Source organism: Mesoplodon mirus, assembly GCF_964341445.2.
Source record: "Mesoplodon mirus genome assembly, chromosome: 10".
In the NCBI taxonomy this organism is placed as follows: Eukaryota; Metazoa; Chordata; class Mammalia; order Artiodactyla; family Ziphiidae; genus Mesoplodon; species Mesoplodon mirus.
Window position 1 is genome coordinate 49,660,876 of NC_138986.1, and position 23,223 is coordinate 49,684,098.

Below are 23,223 nucleotides of genomic sequence, written 5' to 3' on the forward strand. Positions count from 1 at the left end.
TTTCTTGTTGCGGAGCACAGGCTCTAGGCACACGGGCTTCAGTAGTTGTGGCTCGCAGGCTCAGTAGTTGTGGCTCACAGGCTCTAGAGTGCAGGCTCAGTAGCTGTGGCACCTGGGCTTAGTTGCTCCGCGGCATGTGGGATCTTCCCAGACCAGGGCTCGAACCTGTGTCCCCTGTATCAGCAGGCGGATTCTTAACCACTGTGCCACCAGGGAAGTCCCAGGTCTTTTTTTAAAAATGTCTTTTAAACTAGAACAGTCCCTCTGCCTTTACTTTCAAAGACTGTCTTTCAGAACATTTTTAAAACTTCACATTTTTAACACCAATTTTCCTGGTTCCCTATTGATATCATTCACTTGGCCATTTACCAGTGAATGTCTCATATGCGCCAGGCACTGGGCTAGACACCTAAGGGCAAAGGTAAATTGAAGATAGATTCTGGGCATAGAACTTGCTAATGGATTAAATTGGAAAAGAAGGAGTAATCAATCCAATTACTTTTGCTTGATGAGCAACTAGTTACATGGTGGTGCCACTTACGGATGTAGGCTTGACTGGAGAAGAAGCAGGTTTGAAGGAAAAACAAGATTTCTGTTTACAACATTCCCAAAGGGATCAAGTGGGAACTGAGCGTGGAGCTCAGAGGAGAGATCTCAGAGGGTGTCATCAGCACATAAATGGCATTTAAAGTGAAGTCATGGGACTGGATTAACCTCCTTGGGAGAGTAAAGATAGAGACAGAGCCAAAAAAAAAAAAAAAAACCCACAAAAAACAAACAAAAAAAACCCTAGCCTGAGGCAATCTAAATAAAATTATTTAGAGGCTGAATATGGAGAAGGAACCTGCTGGGAAGACTGAGAGGAAGGGCAGCTGGAGTCATTGAAGCAAAGGGGGATGATCTGGAAAAGAAGGGAGCGGTCACTGCCACATCAGATGCTGCTGAGACGTCAAGAGAGATGAGGACAGAGAAGTGTCCAGGGGGTCTGACAATAAGAGCTGTGAGTGGCTGTTCCAGGGGCAAGGGGCAGTCTCCGTGAAGTGGGGGCAAAATCCACAGGAGAGCTGGGTGGAGAGCAAATGAGTAGCCTTCTGGCTAAAGACAGAGGAGTGAACACCTCTATTCCTCCCAGAAGCCTTATGAAAATCATAATAAAGTTTTTTATGGTCATTTTTTTTAGACATAAGCCCCAAGGGCAAGAGAAAGAATGAAGTAGCAGCAAAAAAAAATCATTTGAAACTGAAAAGCATGCCCAAGAGAGCAGTGGGAAGTCAAGAAGCAATCTAATTTATACTACAGAATCTCCAAAGGCACGGAAATTTGTGGCATCTTTTATCTCTGGAGGTAGGAGTGTAAAATTTCGGAAAACTGAAGCTAAAAAGGAGCTAGCACAGCTTCTAAAGAGGAAAAAAAAGGCTTCAAACTAAAGATCAAGAATAGTGCAACACTGGGGCTTCCCTGGCGGCTCAGTGGTTAAGAATCCACCTGCCAATGCAGGAGACATGGGTGCGAGCCCTGGTCCAGGAAGATACCACATGCCGTGGAGAAAATAAGCCTGTGTGCCACAACTATTGAGCCTGTGAGGCACAACTGCTGAGCCCACGTGCCACACTACTGAAGCCCGCATGCCTAGAGCCCATGCTCTGCAACAAGAGAAGCCACCGCAATAAGCCTTTGCACTGCAACGAAGAGTAGCCCCAGCTTGCCGCAACTAGAGAAAGCCCACACACAGCAACGAAGACCCAACACAGCCATAAATAAATAAATGAATGAATGAACACTAGAAAGTCTCCACAGCAACACTGAAGGTGGAAGACAGGGACATAATGCCTTCAAATTTTTAAGGGAAAATTAATTTCAATCTTTAATTCAACATTAAACCTATCAATCAAACCTGAGGGTAGGATAAGGACATTTTCAGAAATGTATGGGCTCAAAAAACTTCCTCTCCATGAACCCTTCTGAAACAGGAGGGAAGGGGGTAGGGCACAACCTTTAAAAGAATGACATAGCTCGAGGACATGACATAAACTGATTAGAACCAAATAGGTCCACGATGGCAGATGAGTCAACTTCCACTAGACTTGAGCCTCAGTATACATGCATTGTAACACATCAGCAAGCTAAATGACACACCCACAAGCACCATGACAGTTCCAAGACCGACCATAAAGGTCAAAAAGTGGGTGGTGGGCCAATTCCTGGAAATCCCTTCCCCTTCCCCAAAATAGCTGGAACACTCCTCCTACTCATCAGTCTATGAAATTACCCACCCCTAAACTGACAACCCCATACCCTGGGGCCTCACTTGCCTTCTGAGATGGCCCACACTCTGTCTGTGGAGTGTGTTTCTCTCTAAATAAATCCACTTCTTACCTATCAATTTGTCTCTCCCTGAATTCTTTCTGCGATGAGACATCAAGGAACCTGAGCTTCACTAGGTCCTGAGACCAGGGTATGATCTCAGTTAAAAGACTGTGGGTTCAAGTCCCAACCTGGGTTTTGGCTGGATTCGAGTCCCGGCCTGTGCGTTCAAGTCCCAATCTGAGTCACACAGTTTCACTTTCTCATGAAGCAACTGAAGGAGGTGCTCCACCAAAATGAGGGCATAAATCAAGAGAGAAAAAACTACAGGCTCTGGGCAAGTCAGGAGATCATCACAAGAGAGGTTGTTGAATGATGGTCAAGGGAGATTCAGGATGGCGGCTGTGCTGGAGGCCTTGGGAGTAACCAGTCCAGATTTGAGCCACTGCTTCAAGAAGATGAAGCCAGTAAGAATACCTAACAGGTGTGAATGTGCTGAGAAGAGACTTACATATCTGGGAAGTTGGGGTTAAATTCATTGTAAATTCTTAGTAATAACTAGAGATTGTAGGAAGAAGGAAAGGTCATCTCAAGTACTGGCAGTCTGAAATTCAAATGGTGAAGGTGAAAAAGGAGGTAAATAAAATGCCCAAAAGCAACCGGGAAGGAAAAGGGAGCAGTAATTGGAGTGTACAAGACTTCCATAAATCAGGCACACATCAGCTAGACTGCCTGAATGCATGCATAAGACGCGGATGAGATGAATCGACTCCACGGGGGGGAACATCTGTGTATGTTAGTAGATTTGTTGGGGGTGGCGGTTTGGCAAGAACTGGGGTGGAAAATCAGGATACCAACAAAAGCTACCTTAAAATGCCTATTAAGATAGAAGATGATCTGAGCTGGCTCTCTTCTGCAAGTTAAGTATCAAGAAAAAGCTTAAAGTTTCAATATGTAGCTTTAACAGTGGTGACCTGGTTTAAAGATGAATGTCTTTCTAAAATATATACCTGAACTCCAAATGGAATACAGTAGGTAATCCACTTAACAGGAAATTCGGTATCTACTAACATTATCATCTCCTTTGATAATGACAGGCTAATGAATCACTCACTTTTCAGCTGAGGGAAGAAAAATCAGCCTCCTTGAAAGAGGAGACATTTTAGGTTGTCTGACAGCTTCAATTAATACTAAACTTCACTTGAACTTTCAGAATAAAGGTATTATTTTTAAAGATCATCACGAAGTTACTTCTCACAATCTTTTTTTTTCAGAATTTTTTTTTTATTAGTTTCTGCTTTATAACAAAGTGAATCAGTCATACATATACATCTGTCCCCACATCCCTTCCTCACAATCTTTAACAATCTTGCAGGCCTGCCACCTCTCTGATTCCTGCAATCCCACAACGGGTAACACAGCCCAGAAAGGGAAAGGAGCCTCTGATAGAGAGGGATGTCACCAAGTTCACTCTTCACAGCTTCAGGGCTTTACGGATGGGCAAGTGTCAAACCACCTCTAGAAACAGGTGGAAACTTTGTCACCTCCAACCACATCTTCTAAATCTGCTATCATCACCATGATTCTCTCTCCCGTTTATATCATTTGGTTCCCAGTTCCACAGTCCCTTAGTGAACCACATCCTATGCTGTCCTCTCCTATCCCCTAATTCCCAAATCAAGACTAATATCAAGGGCTAATTAAATAAGCTACATTCCTCATGAAGTGGTTCTTACTTATTTTATTCTATTTCGTGTGATGGGGTGGGGAGGAGGGAGAAGCTTCCTTAAATCTTTTTAGAACGAGGCAGGAATTAAATAAACACAAAGATACATACATACACACTAACAATTCTGAGCTAGCAAAAGTAAAAATTATCTTAACAACTTCACTCCCACAAAACACACGCAGACACAAAAATCATGCAGACATAAAAATCTGCCACAGTTCTGTTCAGCTACCAATTTTAAAGTTAACTGCTTTGTGTTCATTTCTTTGTTATGCAATGGTCACTTATTGCAATGGTAAGACCCCTAGGGCATCATGTATTAAAGGCTAGAAACTGGAAATCATCTAAGGTAACCTGCAGTTTTTTTCCAGGATAACTTCAGATTGCTAATCACCTGTGGGCAACTCCTAGTTGCACTGGGGTGTATGAGCATCAGGGCTGGATCTGGCCTTAGTTTATCTGTAGGCCTGGGTCACAGGAGCCAAAGGACAACATGAAGGTGCTGAGTGACAGAGAGAACAGGTAAAGCTTTGGAGGAAGCAGAACCTTCCCAAGGCCAGAACTGTATCTCCTGCACGCTATCTAGCAACCCATCTCCCTTTCCTCTCCAAACAGTCCTCAAAATCCACCTCTAAGCACAAGGTGACAATGCCAATATGAACCTCACCTCGGGGCAATTCTACTGAATTACCCTTCTAAATGAAGGCTCAGTACGAGAGGCACCCTATCTTGCTCACTGTCTCTTTTGTTCCTCAATGTGTCCCCTAACTCCTTCACAACCAATTAACACCCTCCCCACCAACTAAAACAAGAATGCCCATTTCTTTCACACACGTGTCGACAATGACACGTCATTGTCGTGTCAATCTTTCCAATCTTTGCCATTCTGACAAGTGAAAAATGGGAATCTATTTTCACATTATTGCTTTAATTATTAGCAAGTTGAACATCATTTCATATTCATACTTTTTTGGCAAATCACCTATTCAGGTCCTTGTCCTTTTTTGTCAGGTGTTTTATTTTTTAGTTTTATAAAAAAAAAAAATTTGGCCTCTTCAATAAGTGGTGCTGGGAAAACTGGACAGGGACATGTAAAAGTATGAGATTAGATCACTCCCTAACACCATACACAAAAATAAGCTCAAAATGGATTAAAGACCTAAATGTAAGGCCAGAAACTATCAAACTCTTAGAGGAAAACATAGGCAGAACACTCTATGACATAAATCACAGCAAGATCCTTTTTGACCCACCTCCTAGAGAAATGGAAATAAAAACAAAAATAAACAAATGGGACCTAATGAAACTTCAAAGCTTTTGCACAGCAAAGGAAACCATAAACAAGACCAAAAGACAACCCTCAGAATGGGAGAAAGTATTTGCAAATGAAGCAACGGACAAAGGATTAATTTCCAAAATTTACAAGCAGCTCATGCAGCTCAATAACAAAAAACAAACAACCCAATCCAAAAATGGGCAGAAGACCTAAACAGACATTTCTCCAAAGAAGATATACAGACTGCCAACAAACACATGAAAGAATGCTCAACATCATTAATCATTAGAGAAATGCAAATCAAAACTACAATGAGGTATCATCTCACACCAGTCAGAATGGCCATCATCAAAAAATCTAGAAACAATAAATGCTGGAGAGGGTGTGGAGAAAAGGGAACCCTCTTGCACTGCTGGTGGGAATGTGAATTGGTACAGCCACTATGGAGAACAGTATGGAGGTTCCTTAAAAAACTAAAAATAGAACTACCATATGACCCAGCAATCCCACTACTGGGCATATACCCTGAGAAAACCATAATTCAAAAAGAGTCATGTACCAAAATGTTCATTGCAGCCCTATTTACAATAGCCCGGAGATGGAAACAACCTAAGTGTCCATCATCCGATGAATGGATAAAGAAGATGTGGCACATATATACAATGGAATATTACTCAGCCATAAAAAGAAACGAAACTGAGCTATTTGTAATGAGGTGGATAGACCTAGAGTCTGTCATACAGAGTGAAGTAAGTCAGAAAGAGAAAGACAAATACTGTATGCTAACACATATATATGGAATTTAAGAAAAAAAAAAGTCATGAAGAACCTAGGGGTAAAACAGGAATAAAGACACAGACCTACTTGAGAATGGACTTGAGGATATGGGGAGGGGGAAGGGTAAGCTGTGACAAAGCGAGAGAGAGGCATGGACATATATACACTACCAAACGTAAGGCAGATAGCTAGTGGGAAGCAGCCTCATAGCACAGGGAGATCAGCTCGGTGCCTTGTGACCGACTGGAGGGGTGGGATAGGGAGGGTGGGAGGGAGGGAGATGCAAGAGGGAAGGGATATGGGAACAGATGTATGTGTGTAACTGATTCACTTTGTTATAAAGCAGAAACTAACACACCATTGTGAGCCAATTATACTCCAATAAAGTTGTAAAAAAAATTAAAAATAAGCACCTGAAAAAAAATTTTGTACATAAGAATATACTGCTTTATCTATTGTTCAGGCTACTAATACTTTTTCCATAGTCTTTCGGCTATTTTTCTACTTAGATTTATAGTTTTAAATGCTTTATATTAGAAAAGAAAACAATTAAGTCAGTGATCTAAATTTGTACCTTATGAAGCTAAGAAAAATGAACTGATCAACCCAAAATCTGTAAGAAGAAGAGGCTTATCTATAAGCCTAAGAGCAAAAACTGATTATACAGAAAACAAACAATAGAGAAAATTAACCATGTCAAAAGTTGGTTCTTTCAAAAGAGTAATAAAATTGATAAATGCCTAGCAAGGTGGATCCAAAAAAATGATAAAGAACACAAAACACCAATGTCAGGAATGAAAAAAGAAGCTTCACTGCAAATCCTATAGAGATCAAAAGGTTAATAAGGGAATATTATGAACAACTTGATGCCAGTAAATTCAACAACTAAGATGAAATGGAAAATTTCACTGAAAAACACAACTTATCAGAAGTGATTCAAGACCCACTGAAACTCTGCATAGCCCTATACCTACTATAAAAAAAGATTCATTATCAAAATTTTCCCAACAAAGCAACTCCAAGTCCAAATGCTTTCAGTAGTAAATTCTAGCAAACTTATAAAAAGTCGAACAGGAAGGAGATCAAGATGGCAGAACAGGAGGATGCAGAGCTCACCTCTCCACATGAACACACCAAAACTATATCCACATGTGGAACAATTCTCACTGAACACAAACTGGAGACTGGCAGAAAGACTCTTGTACAGCCAAGACTCTACGAAAGAGCACATGGTGTCGAGTAGGAAGGGAAGAGAAGCAATCAGTTTGGGACCTGGGCCCCTGGGAGGGGACACAGAAGAGGAGGGGGGGTTACACGGGCTTGGAGATATCCTCCCCAGGGGGTGAGTAGTTCGAACCACATATTGGGCACCCCCCAGCCCTGGGGTCAGACACCAGAAAGACAAGTCCTCTTAACTGGTTTGAAAACCAGTGGGACTGACAGCAGGGCTGTAAAAACCTAGACTCCACTTGTGCAGAGCACACACGTGCTCACTTACTCCTGAAACAAGGCAGAGGAAGCAGACTGAAACTGACCAGGATTCTGGCCAGCTTCCCATGACCGTGCGCTGGTCTGAGCTAAGCACTGGCTCCAGACTCTCTTGCTCTGTGGAACACTAGGGTAGAGGCTGCTGCAACTGAGGACAGTGTGCAACTCTGGGGGACAGAGCCAGCTTGGACCAGCAGGACATCTGAATGGGGCAAAGGCAGCCATTCCTGGTGCTCATGGAGGCAAAAGATTGGAAGCAATATGGAACTCTGACTGGTGTGCTGAGACTGCCCTAGTGCACCCTGGCCTACAGCAGGCACCACGCTGGCCCCTCTTTCTCCAGCACTGCTCCCCTCTGGGGTGAAGGTGCCAAAGCTGGGAGTGGGGAGAGCACACACTTAGAGGCAACAGAACCAGCTAAGACCTGACCCTCTAGCAACTTGGGATCTGACCCCACCACCGATAGGGTGGTGTAGTCCAATGAGCAGAGAGAAGCCCTGGTTCACACTTGGCTGTGGCTCCAACCCCTCCATCCCCAGGCCCACCTCTTACCAAGGTGATAGCTACCAGCACACCATGGGGGAAGACATGACTCATGCTCACAACAGATCTAGCTCTCCCACCAAAGCCACTGGGTACATGCAGACTGTATAGGGACACACTCCCACAAAAGGACACCATTCAATACCAGGCTAGGTAACTATTTCACCTAATTTCACAGGGCAGAGAAAGTTAAGTGAAATGAGAAGATAGAGGAATTTCTTTCAAATAAAAAAAAACGAGGAAAAAAACACAAAAAACAACTAAAGAAACACAGGTAAGTAATTTACCAGACAAAGAGTTCAAACCATTTTAGTAATAAGAATGCTAACTGAACTAGGGAAAAGAATAGATGAACAAACTGAGAATTTTAACAAGGAACTAAAAATATAAAAAGAGAACCAGTCAGAACAAAAGAATACAATAACTGAAAAACACTAAAAGGAATTAACAGCAGACTAGATGATGCAGAAGGACACACAGTCATCTGGAATAGAGTATAATGCAAATCGCCCCATCTAGAAAGTTAAAAAAAAAAAAAGCAAATTTAAAAAATGAAAACAGTTTAAGGAACCTCTGAAACAACATCAAGTGTACAAATATTCACATTATAGAGGTGCCAGAGGAAAAGAGAGAAAGGGGTCAAAAATGTATTTGAGGGACTTCCCTGGTGGTCCAGTGGTAAAGAATCCACCTTACAATGCAGGGGACATGGGTTCGATCCCTGGGCAGGGAACTAAGATCCCACATGCGGCGGGGCACTAAGCCCACGCACCACAACTACTGAGCTGGCACGCCTCAACTAGAGAGGCTGCGTGCCACAAACTACAGAGCCCATGTGCTCTGGAACCTGCACACCACAACTACAGAGCCGACACACTCTGGAGACTGCGTGCCACAACTAGAGAAGAGAAAACCCGCATGCCACAACTAGAGAGAAGCCCACATGCTGCAAAGAGCCCGCGCGCCACAATGAAAAATCCCACATGCCTCAACGAAGATCCCACATGCTGCAACTAAGACCCAATGCAGCCAAAAATAAATTTTTAAAAAATAAATAAATCTTTTTTAAAAAATGTATTTGATGAAATTGACTGAAAATTTCTTGAACTTGAAGAAGAAACAGATATACAGGCACAGGAATCACAGAGTCCCCAAAAAGATGAAGCCAAAGAGACCCACACCAAGACACATCACAATTAAAATGGCAAAAGTTAAAGAAAAAAAGAGAAATCTAAAGCTAGCAAGAGAAAACAAGGAATCACACACAAAGGAAATCTGATATGATTATCAGCTGATTTTCCTGCATAAACTTTGCAGGCCACAGGGAGTTGCATTATATATTTAAAATGCTGAAAAAGAAAAACCTGTAACTGAGGATACTCTACCCAGCAAGATTATCATTCAGAATTAAAGGAGAGATAAAGAACTTCTTAGGCAAGCAAAAACTAAAACAGTTCATCAATACTAAACCTACCCTAAAAAAATGTTAAAGGGTCTTCTCTAAGTGGAAAAGAAAAGGCTACAACAAATAAGAATCTATAAGAAAGGAAAAAATCACAATAGGAAAGAAATATATAGTAAAGACTGTGGATCAATCACTTAAATAAGCTAGTATAAAGATTAAGAGACAAAAAAATGGTGAAATCAACTATAACTACAACACACAGTTAAGGGATAAATATGAAGATATAAAACATGACATCAAAACACAAAACGTGGGGAGGAGAGTAAAAAAATATAGACCTTTAGAATGTGTTTGAACTTAAATGACTACCAGTTTAAAACAAGTAGATATAGTCAATATGTCAACATATATGAACCACATGGTAACCACAAATCAAAAACCTACAATAGATACACAAAAATGATCAAGAAAGAAACACAGGGCTTCCCTGGTGGCGCAGTGGTTGAGAGTCAGCCTGCTGATGCAGGGGACACGGGTTCGTGCCCCAGTCCGGGAAGATCCCACATGCCGCGGAGCGGCTAGGCCCGTGAGCCATGGCCACTGGGCCTGCGCGTCCGGGGCCTGTGCTCCACGACGGGAGAGGCCACAACAGTGAGAGGTCCGCATACCGCAAAAAAGAAAAAAAGAAAGAAAGAAACACAAGCATACCACTAAAGAAACTATCAAACCACAAGGGAAGTAACTAAAAGAAAAAAAGAAGAGAGAAGAACTACAAAAACAACCAGAAACGAGAAACAAAATGGCAGTAAGTACAAATCTATCAATAATCACTTTAAATGTCAATGGATTGGACTTCCCTGGTGGCACAGTGGTTAAGAATCCGCCTTCTGGGCTTCCCTGGTGGTGCAGTGGTTGAGAGTCCGCCTGCTGATGCAGGGGACGTGGGTTCGTGCCCCGGTCCGGGAAGATCCCACATGCTGCAAAGCGGCTGGGCCCGTGAGCCATGGCCATTGAGCCTGCGTGTCCGGAGCCTGTGCTCCACAATGGGAGAGGCCACAACAGTGAGAGGCCCACATACCTCAAAAAAAAAAAAAAAAAGAATCCGCCTGCTAAGGCAGGGGACCTGGGTTTGAGCCCTGGTCTGGGAAGATTCCACATGCCGTGGAGCAACAAAGTCCAAGCACCACAGCTACCTAGCCTGCGCTCTAGAGCCTGCGAGCCACAACTACTGAGACTGTGTGCCACAACTACTGAAGCCTGTGCACCTAGAGCCTGTGCTCCACAACAAGAGAAGCCACCTCAATGAGAAGCCCATACACCGCAATGAAGAGTAACCCCCACTCACCGCAACTAGAGAAAGCCCGTGCGCAGCAACAAAGACCCAACACAGCCAAAAATTAAAAAAAAAAAAAGTCAATGGACTAAATGCTCCAATCAAAAGACACAGGGTGCCTGATCAGATTAAAAAACAAGACCCATCCATATGAGGCCCATAAGAGACTCACTTCAGAGCTAAACAAACACACAGATTGAAAATGAACAACTGGAAAAATATTTCATGCAAACGAAAACAAGAAAGCTGGGGTAGTAATACTCGTATCAGACAAAATAGACTTTGAAACAGTCTAACAAAAGACAAAGAAGGGCATTATATAACGATAAAGGGATCAACACAAGGGAGAATGTAACATTCATTAACATATATTCACCTAATATAGGAGCACTTAAATATATAAAGCAAATATTAACAGACATAAAAGGAGAAGTTGACAATAATACACTAGTTGTAGGGGACTTTAACACCCCACTTACATCAATGGACAGATCATCCAGACAAAAAAATCAATAAGGAAACAGCAGTCTTAAATGACACATTAGACCATTTGAAATTAATAGATATCCACAGGAATTTTCATCCAAAGCTAGCAAAATACAGTCTTTTCAAGTGCACATGGAACATTCTCCAGGACAGACCACATTCTAGGCCACAAAACAAGTCTCAACAAATTTAAGTGGACAAAAATTATATCAAGCATTTTTCCCAGACACAAGAGTAGGAAACTAGAAATGAAGTACAGGAAGAAAAATGGGAAAAACATAAACACGTGGAGACTAAACAACCTGCTACTAAAAAACTAATGAGTCAATGAGTCTACGAAGAAATCAAAGAGGAAATCAGAAAGTACCCCGAGACAAATGAAAATAAAAACACAACTTTCCAAGATCTATAGCATGCAGCAAAAGCAGTCCTAAGAGGTAAGTTTACAGCAATACAGGTCTACCTAAGAAACAAGAAAAATCTCAAATAAACAACCTAACCTACCATCTAAAGGAATAAGGGAAAAAAGAACAAAGCTTAAAGTCAGCAGAAGGAAGGAAATAATAAAGATCAGAGATGAAATAGAGACAAAGAAAAAAAAAGAAGAAAAGATCAATGAAAACAAGAGCTGTTTCTTTGAAAAGATAAACAGAATTGATAAGCCTTTAGCCAGGGTCATCAAGAAAAAAAAAAAACACAGGACCCAAACAAACAAAATTAGAAATGAAAGATGAGAAATAACAACCAATATCACAGAGATACAAAAAATCTTAGGAGAATACTACTACAAACATTCATATGTTAACAACTTGGACAGCCTAGAAGAAATGGTTAAATTTCTAAAAATGTACACTCTTCCAAGACCGAATCAGGAATAAATAGGCAATCTGAAAAGATGGATCACAGTAGTGAAAATGAATTTGTAATAAAAGAAAAACCTCCAAGGAGACAAAAGTCCAGGGCTGGATGGCTCTACAAGGGAATTTTACCAAATATATAAAGAGCTAATACCTAGCATTCTCCATGATTCAAAAAATTGAAGAGAACGGAATACTCCCAAATTCATTCTATGATACTGAAATCAGACAGCAACACTACAAGGAAACAAGATTACAGGCTAATATGTCTGATGAATATAGATGCAAAAATCCTCAACAAAATACCGAATTCAACAATACATAAAGAGGATCAGACACATGATCAAGTGAAATTTATTCCAGGAATGCAAGGTGGTTCAATATCCACAAATCAATCAATGTGATACATCACATTAACAAAACAAAGGATAAAAATCACCTGATCATCTTAATAGATGCAAAAAAGCATCTGACAAAATTCAACACTTTTTCATGGTAATAACTCTAATCAAAGTTCATATAGATGGAACATATCTCAACATAGAAAAGCAATTTATGACAAACCCACAGCTAACTTCATACTCACAGTGAAAAGCTGAAATTTTTCCTCTTAGATCAGAAACAAGACAAAGATGCCCACTCTTGCCACATAGTATTGGAAGTCCTAGCCACAGCAATTATACAAGAATAATAAATAAAAGGCATCCAAATTGGGAGAGAGAAAGTAAAACTGTCACTATTTGCAGATGACATGATACTATATATAGAAAACCTAATGTCTCCACCAAAAAACTATTAGAATAAATGAATTCAGTAAAGTTGCAGGATACAAGATTAATACACAGAAATCTGTTACTTTTCTATACACTAATAATGATCTATCAGAAAGAGAAAGCAAGAAAACAACCTTGTTTAAATTCACATCAAAAAAACAAAATACTTAGGGTTAAATAAACTTAACCAAGGAGGTGAAAGACCTATACTCTAAAAACTATAAATACTGTTGAAGGAAATCAAAGATAATACAAAGTAATGGAAAGGTATCTTTTATTCATGGACTAGAAGAATTAATATTGTTAAAGTGACCATACTACTGAAAGCAATCTACAGATTTAATGCAATCCCTATCAAAATACCCATGACATTTGTCACAGAACTAGAACAAATAATTCTAAAATTTATATGGAACCACAAAAGACCCCGATTGCCAAAGCAATCATGAGAAAAAAGAACAAAGCTGGAGGTATCAGTTGCCCTAACTTCAGACTACACTACAAAGCTACAATAATCAAAACAGACACATGGATCAATGGAACAGAGAGCCCAGGAATAAACCCATGCACTTATGGTCAATTGACCTATGACAAAGGAGGCAAGAATATAAAATGGAGAAAAGATAGTTTCTTCAATAAGGGGTACTGGGAAAACTAGACAGCTACAAGAAAAAGAATGAAATTAGAACATTTTCTCACACCACATACAATAATAAACTCAAAATGGATTCTCAACCTATATATAAGACCAGCGACCATAAAATTCCTAGAAGAAAACATAGGCAGCAATATTTTTTTTGGATCTGTATGCTAAGGCAAAGGAAACAAAAGCAAAAATAAACAAATGGAACCTAATTAAACTTAAAAGCTTTTCACAGCAAAGGAAACTATCAATGAAATGAAAAGACAACCTACTGAATAGAAGGAAATATCTGCCAATGATATGACTGATAAGGGGTTAATATCCAAAATATACAAACAGCTCATACAACTCAATATTAAACAAACAAACAGCCTGATTAGAAATGGGCAAAAGACCTGAATAGACATTTTTCCAAAGAAGATATACAGACAGCCAACAGGTACATGAAAAGATGCTAATCATGAGAGAAATGCAAATCAAAACCACAATGAGATATCACCTCATACCTGTAAGAATGGCTATCGTCAAGAAGAACACAAATTGGTGAGGATGTGGAGAAAAAGGAACCCTCTTACACTGTTGGTGGGAATGTAAATTGGTGCAGCTACTATGGAAAACAGTTTGGAGGTTCCTCAGAAAACTAAAAATAGAACTACCATATGATCCAGCAATTCCACTCCTGGGTATATATCTGAAGAAAACAAAAACATTAATTTGAAAAGATAATGCACCCCAATGTTCACAGCAGCATTATTTACAATAGCCAAGATACAGAAGCAACCTAAGTGTTCATCAATAAATGAATAAAGATGTGGTGTGTGTGTGTGTGTGTAAAGTGGAATATTACTCAGCCATAAAAAAGAATGAAATTTTGCCATTTGCAACAACATGGATGCACCTGGAGGGTATTATGCTTAGTGAAGTAAGTCAGAGAAAGACAAACGCTATATGTTATCGCTTACACGTAGAATCTAAAAAATAAGACAAACGAATGAATATTACAAAACAGAAACAGACTCAAACAGATATAGAGAACAGACTAGTGGTTACCAGTGGGGAGAGGAAAGGGGGGAGGGGCAAGATAATGGTAGGGAATTAAGAAGTACAAACTAGTATATATAAAATAAATAGGCCACAAGGATATATTGTATAGCACAGGGAATATAGCCAATATTTTATAACTTTAAATAGAATATAATCTATAAAAATATAGAATAACTATGTTGTACACCTGAAACTAATATAAGATTGTAAATTGACTATACCAATCTTACACAAACACTTTCAGAAAACAGAAGAAGCAACACTTCAACCCATTTTATGATGCCAGAGTTACCATGACACCAAAATCAGACAAAGATGTTAAAGAAAACGATAAATCAAAAGCTTGACCATAAAGGTTAAAATCCTTAACAAAGTATTAGCAAATAGAGTCTAGCAATATATGAAGACAATAACACAGCATGACCAAGTAATATATACCAAAAAACAAAACAAACAAAAAAAACTCAAGGGTTTTTTTTTTAACATTTGAAAATGAATTAATGTAACCCACCATACTAAGCAAAGAAAGGAAATGCCATATACAGATGCAGAAAAAACATGTAACAAATTTCAACGTCTATTCATGATTTAAAAAAAAAAAAAAGACCTCCTCCTGTTTGGGAAAAGCATCTTAGGAACTTGTTGGGAAACAAGCATTTTTGAGAAGACTGCTACTCTAATCTACAGATCCTGGACTTCACCTGCAACACGTCCAGCCTCCAGCTAACCCTGCTCACAATCCTAACTGGCTCTTGCCAATCTATCCTGTTTGTCCTGAATTCAGTGGTTTTTGTATACTGACAGACTCCTTGGTTTGTCTCAAGTCTGAAGTCAAGGGGAGATTCTGTCAGCAACCAAGGACCTCTGTTCAGTCCTGCATGGGGGGTTTTTCCTCCAATAGCAGGGCTTGTCCCTATACTTGTGCTCCTAAGTGTATAGTTATATAGTTAAACCACCCCCCCAGATTGTCTCTAATTGTTGAATATACTGTGCAGTGTTAAATACATTGCACCCTTAAAGCTGTCTGTTCCTTTATCTTTATTTCAAAAATCTGAACATATGGCCAGCATATACTTGAGCTCATTGTTGGTGAAATTTAAATGTCAACAAAATAGTATACTCATTAAAAAATTTTTTTAATAAAATAAAATTTTTTAAAAACCTCTCAGCGAACTAGTAACAGAAAGAAATCTTCCTCAACCTGATAAAGGGCAGCTATGAAAATCTACAGCTAACATCACACTTAATGGTGAAAGACTGAATACTTTTCCTCTAAGATCAGGAACAAAGCAAGAAAATGTCTGCTCTCACCACTTCTATTCAACTTTGTATGAGAAGTCCTAGCCAGGGTCATAAGACAAGAAAAAAAAAAATAAAAAGCATCCAGACTGGGAAGGAAGAAGTGTTCCTCTTCCTAAATGATAGAAATATTCATGTAGAAAATGCTAAGGAAATGACAAAGAAGCTACTAGAATAAGTGAGTGTGATGAGACAAAACACTATTTTGAGTTGCTGCCTAGGCATTTTACAGTGTTCTACCCTGCTCATACCAACAGTGCGGACATTTAGATAAAGACCAAGCTTCAGAGTCCTGCCATAAATTCCTGCTTTGCTTTTCCCGGGGCACCTTTTAAAACAGTCACTTAGAGCTAAGCCCTCAAAAAGTTAGTGACCTCTACCCCAACCACCTTAAACGTACTAGGCGCTTGCTACTCTTTCTATCTCCTGTTTGCTTGTGAACTGAGATGGAGGACTGCCCTTCCCCTGGTTCATTGTGCCTCCCCCCACATTTCTGAGATATATAAGTAATACATTTTGTGACCCTGCTTCCTTTGGATGTAATCGAACTATGCCTTCAATCAAAACAAACTCATGGCTTCACGTCCCCAAAGTGAGAGCTCAGATACTGAGGGAGCTACCTGCCAAACCCCTGTGGATAGCTTGTGCCCCCTCATTCAGCAAGTCATAATCTGCATATTCTTAATTCAATACACCAGCTCCAGCTTCTCAACACAGTGAGTTTAGCAAGGTTTCAGGATATAAGATCAATATATAAAAATCAATTTCTATATACTAGCAATGATCAATTGTTAAATCAAATTTAAAATTCCATTTGCAATAGTATAAAAGTTCATAAAATACTTAGGAATAGGTTTTTTTTTTTTTGAAGATGTTGGGGTAGGAGTTTATTTATTTATTTATTTATTTATTTTTGCTGTGTTGGGTCTTCCTTTCTGTGCGAGGGCTTTCTCTAGTTGTGGCAAGCGGGGGCCACTCTTCATCGCGGTGCGTGGGCCTCTCACTATCGCGGCCTCTCTTGTTGCAGAGCACAGGCTCCAGATGCGCAGGCTCAGTAGTTGTGGCTCACGGGCCCAGTTGCTCCACGGCATGTGGGATCCTCCCAGACCAGGGCTCGAACCCGTGTCCCCTGCATTAGCAGGCAGATTCTCAACCACTGTGCCACCAGGGAAGCCCAGGAATAGGTTTTTTAAAGACATATAAAATTTCTACTGAAAACTATAACATATTGCTGAGAAAAAGTAAAGACCTATTAAATGGAGAAATACACCATGGATTGAAAGATTCAATATCATCAAGATTCAGTTCTCCCCAGATTTGATCTATAGATTCAATGAAATCCAAATCACAATCCCAACAGGCTTTTTATTATATATTGATAAGCTGATTATAAAATTCATATGGAAATGCATAGGGTCTAGAATAGGCAAAACAACTTTGGAAAAAAATAAAGTTGGAAAACTTACACTTCCTGATCTCAACACTAATTATAAAACCATAATAAGCAAGACAACGTGGAAATGCCATAAAGAAGAACAAATGGATCAATGGAACAAAATAGAGAGTTTAGGAATCAATTCACATTTCTTCAACTAATTTTTCACAAGAATACCAAAAAATTCAATAAAATAAAGGATAATTTTTTCAACAAATGAGGCTGGACAACTGATGTATGGAAAGAAGTGAACCTCAATCCCTGTGGTTGCCAGCCTCCAAGAACCCTTAAAGACTCTCATCTCTTGGTATTCATGCCCTCGTATAGTCCCCTACCACAGAACAGGGCTGGTCTGCATGAACAATAGAATATTGCAGAAATGATGGCGTGTGACTTCTGAGGCTAGGTCACAAAAGACATTGCAGCTTCGCCCTTGTTTCTCTTGGATAATTCTTTCAGGACAAGTCCAGCTACCACATCATAAGGACACTCAAGGAGTCCTATGGAAATGTCCATTAGGTGAGGAACTGAAGCCTCTTGTCAACAACCAGCTCAACTGCCAAGCATGTGAGTGAGCCATATTGGAAGTAAATCCTCCAGCCCAGTCTAGAGGACTGTAGCCCACCTGACATCTGCAACTTCATGAGATCCTGAGTAAGAAGCTCTCAGTTAAGTCACACCCAGATTCCCAATCTACTGAAACTGTGAAATACGAAATGTTTAAAGCCATTAAGTTTGGAGGTAATTTGTTACACCACAATAGATAAGCAATGCAATCCCTGCATCACATCATACACAAAATTAATTTAATATGAAACACACCCCTAAAAGTAAAATTAGAAGTATAAATCTTTTAGAGGAAACATAGGAAAATATCTTTGTGCTCAGGGAGTAGGCAAAGGTTTCTTAGATAGGACACAGAAAGCAATAACTATGAAAGAAAAAAACTGATAAATTATACTTCATTGAAATTAAAAACTTCTCTTCGTCAAAAGATTGCTAACACAATGTGTATGTATGTATATAAAATTTTATATATATACATAAAATCAGCACATTGCACACCTTAAATATCTTACAATTTTGTTTGTCAATTATACCTTAATAAAGCTGAAAAAAGATCATTAATAAAATGTATAGGCAAGCCGCTGACTGAAAGAAAATATTCACAATACATATGTCATGAAGGACTTGATTCTATAATATAGAAAGAACTCCTACAAATCAATAATAAAAAGGCAAACAGTCTAATTTTTTAAAGTGGGCAAAAGACTTGAACAGACACTTCAAAAAGGAAGATATAAAAATGGCCAATAGGTACATGAAATGATGCTCAACATCACTAGTCATTAGAGGAATGCAAATTAAAACCATAATAAGATGCCATTATACACCGCTAGAAAAACTAAAAAGACTGACAACACTAAATGCCAGCAGTGATATGGAGCAATGGAGACTTTTATACCTTGCTGATGGGAGTGTGAAATGGCACAACCACCTAACATCAACCTTGTGACCAGCAATTTCATTAAGAGGTATTTACCCAGGAGAAGTGAAAACATATGTCTACAAATATAACTGTTCAAGAATGTTCACAGCTGGCTTATTAACAACAGTCTAAATGTGGAAACAGTCAATAGGGAAAACGTATAAACAAATTGTGGAATATGTATACAATGGACAACTATTCAATAATAAGAAGAAACAAACTACAGATACACACAACAACATGGGTGAACCTCAAAGACATTATGCTGAGCAAAAGACACTAGACTTGAGTGTGTACTGTACAATTACATTCATATAAAATTCTTGAACAGGCATATCTAATCTAACATTTAAAAAACAGAATATTAGTTGCCAGGAAGGGAAAGGGGGCAGTTGACTGGATAGGGACACAAGGGAACTTTCCACAGCAACATAAGCGTGTGGTTAACACATGTATACTTCTGTCCGAATTCTATAGCTTAGATTTGTGCATTTTGATTTACATAAATTTTAAAGAAAAAGAACCATATAAAATAATAAGTTGTGGGTGGGAAGTGGAACAAGTTACAGATAATAGAGGATGACAGAATGTTGGTAATTTTGGAGCTGGGTGATGGCTACATGGGAGTTTATTATACTATTCTGTTTACTTTGTATTTGCTTGAAATTTCCATAACAAAGCTAAAAACAGAAAGCCAAAGACATAAACCATAAACCCAATGTTTAGCTGATTCATCTGAAATACAATTACTCTGTCAAATTGCTGTAAAAGTTTCTAATCACTCTCAATTTCTATATGCAATTTGTTGCCATCCAGTTACAAACTATCTATGCCTGGCACCAGCTGCCAGCCCACACTATTCAACAGCACTGTGCTAACCTGTTTTGCCTCATTTTTCTTCTTCACCAAATAATAACAGGAATAGCAACAACATTTGCCCCTTAGAAGTTTTATGAGGATTAAATAATAAAGTATGTAGAGTGCCTTGACCAGTGCCTGGCATAGAACTCTTCCAAAAGCATTAGCTATTAGTCTCATTAATACAACCTGCTACCATTTTTTTTTTAATTCCTAGGATCTATTTAGTTGCCAGTAACTAAACAGTCAACTACGAGATACAGAGTTTACTCTCCTCAGAATGGGAGCCACTGAAGGGTTCTGAGCAGAAAAGCCCTATAATACAAATTGTGCTTTAGAAAGAACACTCGCATCTCAGCCAGTCCTCATGAATGTTCAGCTTATTAATGGGCTGAAATTTCTGTGTTTTAAATATAGTATGTATGTTTCTACCTAGGGACATTTATCAGCACTTGTACAGAAAGCAGAAGGTTTTGTTTCAAAATGATACTTCTGTAGAGCTCTCCTCAGAGGACAACTGAAGATATTTGCAAATACAGTATATTAGGTAATTTCATCTTCTGGTCTGGATCTAATCAAATGAAATTGTCACCAAAACTAATTTAGGGTCAACAGTGTTTCTACAATAATGACGACCTGAGGCAGACAAGCTATTAGGACCCTGTTATAACCGAGAAACTGTTAGGATAAGTACCTTCTTATACTCTTCTACCTAGGAGAGACAACCCAAGTTCCACTGACTGTGCCTTGTAAGACACTCTATAGCACAAGGAAGAGTACTGTACAGGTTTCCAGCACATGCAATCTTGTTACCATAAAGTGTAATTTAAACACAGACCCTAATATCACTGTTACCCCAATTTTAAAAAGTATACTTTATTTTCCAACCACACAAATGACAAAGTACATATTTCTATAAACACCATTCCCTAAATTTTAGGGAACTAGTAACCTAAACATAAAAACGAATCTGCTTATTCTACTAGCAACTATTTTCATGGCAATTTGAAGTAATAAAACAAAATAAAATGTGTTGGAAAAAAGTCAAGTGAAAAGCACAATAATGTTACCCCAACAAATCAACTGTCTTTAAACAGAATAAGTTCTTCTTTCCTTTCAAATAAAGAGAACCAAAAATGTCAGCAATAAAAGCGCGCGTAATTAACATAAATCATAGCGATGCTATGCCATGGAATAGGAAAACAGACAAGTTACCGATTCACAGGTCAAAAACATTCTCCATACCCCTGCCTGTATTGTAACCAGTGAACTGTAGAACTCTTAAGACTTTCTGAAAGTTGCAAAGAATTCAGTAACTCGTATAAAACCTCATTAACAGTTAATGAAATACTACAAACACCTGTTGCCAGTGTGTTCCGACAGCGGCTTTTAAGTGGAAATGTTTACGTGCAAAAGCCCTGGGTGCGGTAACTGGGCGAAGCCCCCTCGAGCATATTCCCCGCCGCTGGGATTAGGGAACTGGGAAAATAGGGGTGGCGGGGGGTCGGGTGGAAATGCTGCCTCTGCCCCACACCTACTCGGCCGCCATCCTCCCGCCCGCGCTCCACTGCGCAGGGTACTCACAGCTCTAGTCTCGTACAGGACCAGTTTCTGAACCGAGCTGATAATGGGGGCGGCGGCCGTGGGCATGGCCCGAGCTAATGGGGGCCCCCACGGCAGGGCCCCAGGCCGCGGCCCAGGTTGTGGACTGCCCCAGGAGACTCGAAGAGAACACGTCTCAGACCCTGGCCCCCAGCTTCAGTCGGAAAAAACACCGCCTGGGCGATAAATATATAGTGACCAGCTAATACGGCTTAAGTGTTTCCGGATCCTACGCCCCACCTCCAGGCAAGCCCAGCCCCAGGCACGGAGGGGGCGGGGCTGGAGGGTGCACCATAGAGAGGTCGTGTAGAGGTTCCCAGAACCTGCGTACTGCCGAGGGAGGACGCAAAGAGCGCCATCTTTGGTACTGGCAAGAGAAAAAGTGGGCGGGGAAAAGAGCTGCTGGTTTACTTAGTTGAATCTCTCGTTTATTTGGTCCTTCTCTTTAGAAAAGTGGATATTTGGGGACTGGATTGCTTCTTTTGAAGAGGTTCTCCGAGTTGCAGATAGAGCCATTCCCAAGTTGGTCTGTTTTTCCCTGCCTACTTCTGCCCTTGTGTTCTTGGAAACCTACAATGTTCTTTCACTGAGTGTTTCCCCCGCCGCCCTCGCTCTCTTTGTTGTCTGTTTTACCCTTAGAAGAGTCAACAAAACCCACATCGTCCAGAGGGTGTGTGGTTCAAGCAATTTATTTTGAATCATCTAAAGTTGGAAATTTCCAACTGCCACATACTTGTGCACGAGGTTAACCATCTGTAAATTCTAAAAATGAGCTGCCGAGTGTAATGCAGTGCAGTGTAGCACTGGCTTTGTAGTTTTGCGTTAAAATAAGTTTTCGGGGCTTCCCTGGTGGCGCAGTGGTTGAGTCCCCCTGCCGATGCAGGGGACACAGGTTCGTGCTCCTGTCCGGGAAGATCCCACATGCCGCGGAGCGCCTAGGCCCGTGAGCCATGGCCGCTGAGCCTGCGCGTCCGGAGCCTGTGCTCCGCAACGGGAGAGGCCACAACAGTGAGAGGCCCGCGTACCGCAAAAAAAAAAAAAAAAAAAAAAAAAGGTTTCTTCCTTTGGATGTGCGCGAACATAAATAGACAATGCATGTACCCTCTTTGATCATCACCTTCCATTTCTGTGAAAAGGAGTGTATTATAATTATGAATACAAAATTAGGTACAAAAGTGAATATTGAAAATGAGAAAATAAATCACAGCCCCACCTCCCGAGGCCCCGCCCCCCGAGAGGTTTTGCGCTCTTCTCAGCTCTGGGTTCCCTTGGTAACCGCTCAGCAGATCCCTTGCTAACCGCTCCACAGAGAGTCCCGGGAGGCGGCTACGGCCTGTTGGTGGGGTCCGCTGGGGTCCGCTGCGGCCAGGTACGTAGGGGTCGGAGTCCACCGCTCGGATGCATTTTGGTGTCGCACGAATGGAATCCCACCTCCTGCGCGGACCCCAGGCCAGTTCCTTTTCTTGCAAAACTAAACTTCGGGATCTCCGTAAATTCCGCTTTTTAAACCCAGTTCCCTTTTCAAGTATCAAAGTCTTCATTCCACAGATACTTACTGAGCACCTACTGTGAGATGTAAGATGTACTGTAGTGACAGCTAACCCAGCCTAGTAGAAGTGCTAGGTTTCCCAGGGGATGGGCCCCCTGTTAACCGCAGAACCCACTGCTACAGGATGTTTCAACTGCTATAAGTGTAAGGAAACTTTAAACTTTAAAATCCATAATGTGCCATTAGGGATTATATTGTAAATTCAGAATTGAGAAATTACAAAATTTTTAAATTAACATTTAATTATTTATTTTACATTTTCTTTCATAGTTCGGGACCCTTTTTATTAAGAACTAGAAAGATGGCCATGTTTGCATTGACTTAGATCTTTTA

The 23,223-nt window shown here is 40.2% G+C and overlaps 1 protein-coding gene across 1 annotated transcript in view; it reads right to left on the reverse strand.

The window, feature by feature from the left end:
• Positions 1–21,558, reverse strand: part of FIG4 (FIG4 phosphoinositide 5-phosphatase) — a 138,249-nt gene extending 116,691 nt beyond the window's left edge. The window contains exon 1 of the mRNA XM_082633553.1: positions 21,324–21,558. Within this exon, the coding sequence (XP_082489679.1) occupies positions 21,324–21,389 (66 nt within the window). The 5' untranslated portion in view covers positions 21,390–21,558. The remainder of the gene's footprint in view (positions 1–21,323) is intronic.
• Between the last annotated feature and the right edge of the window lie 1,665 nt (positions 21,559–23,223).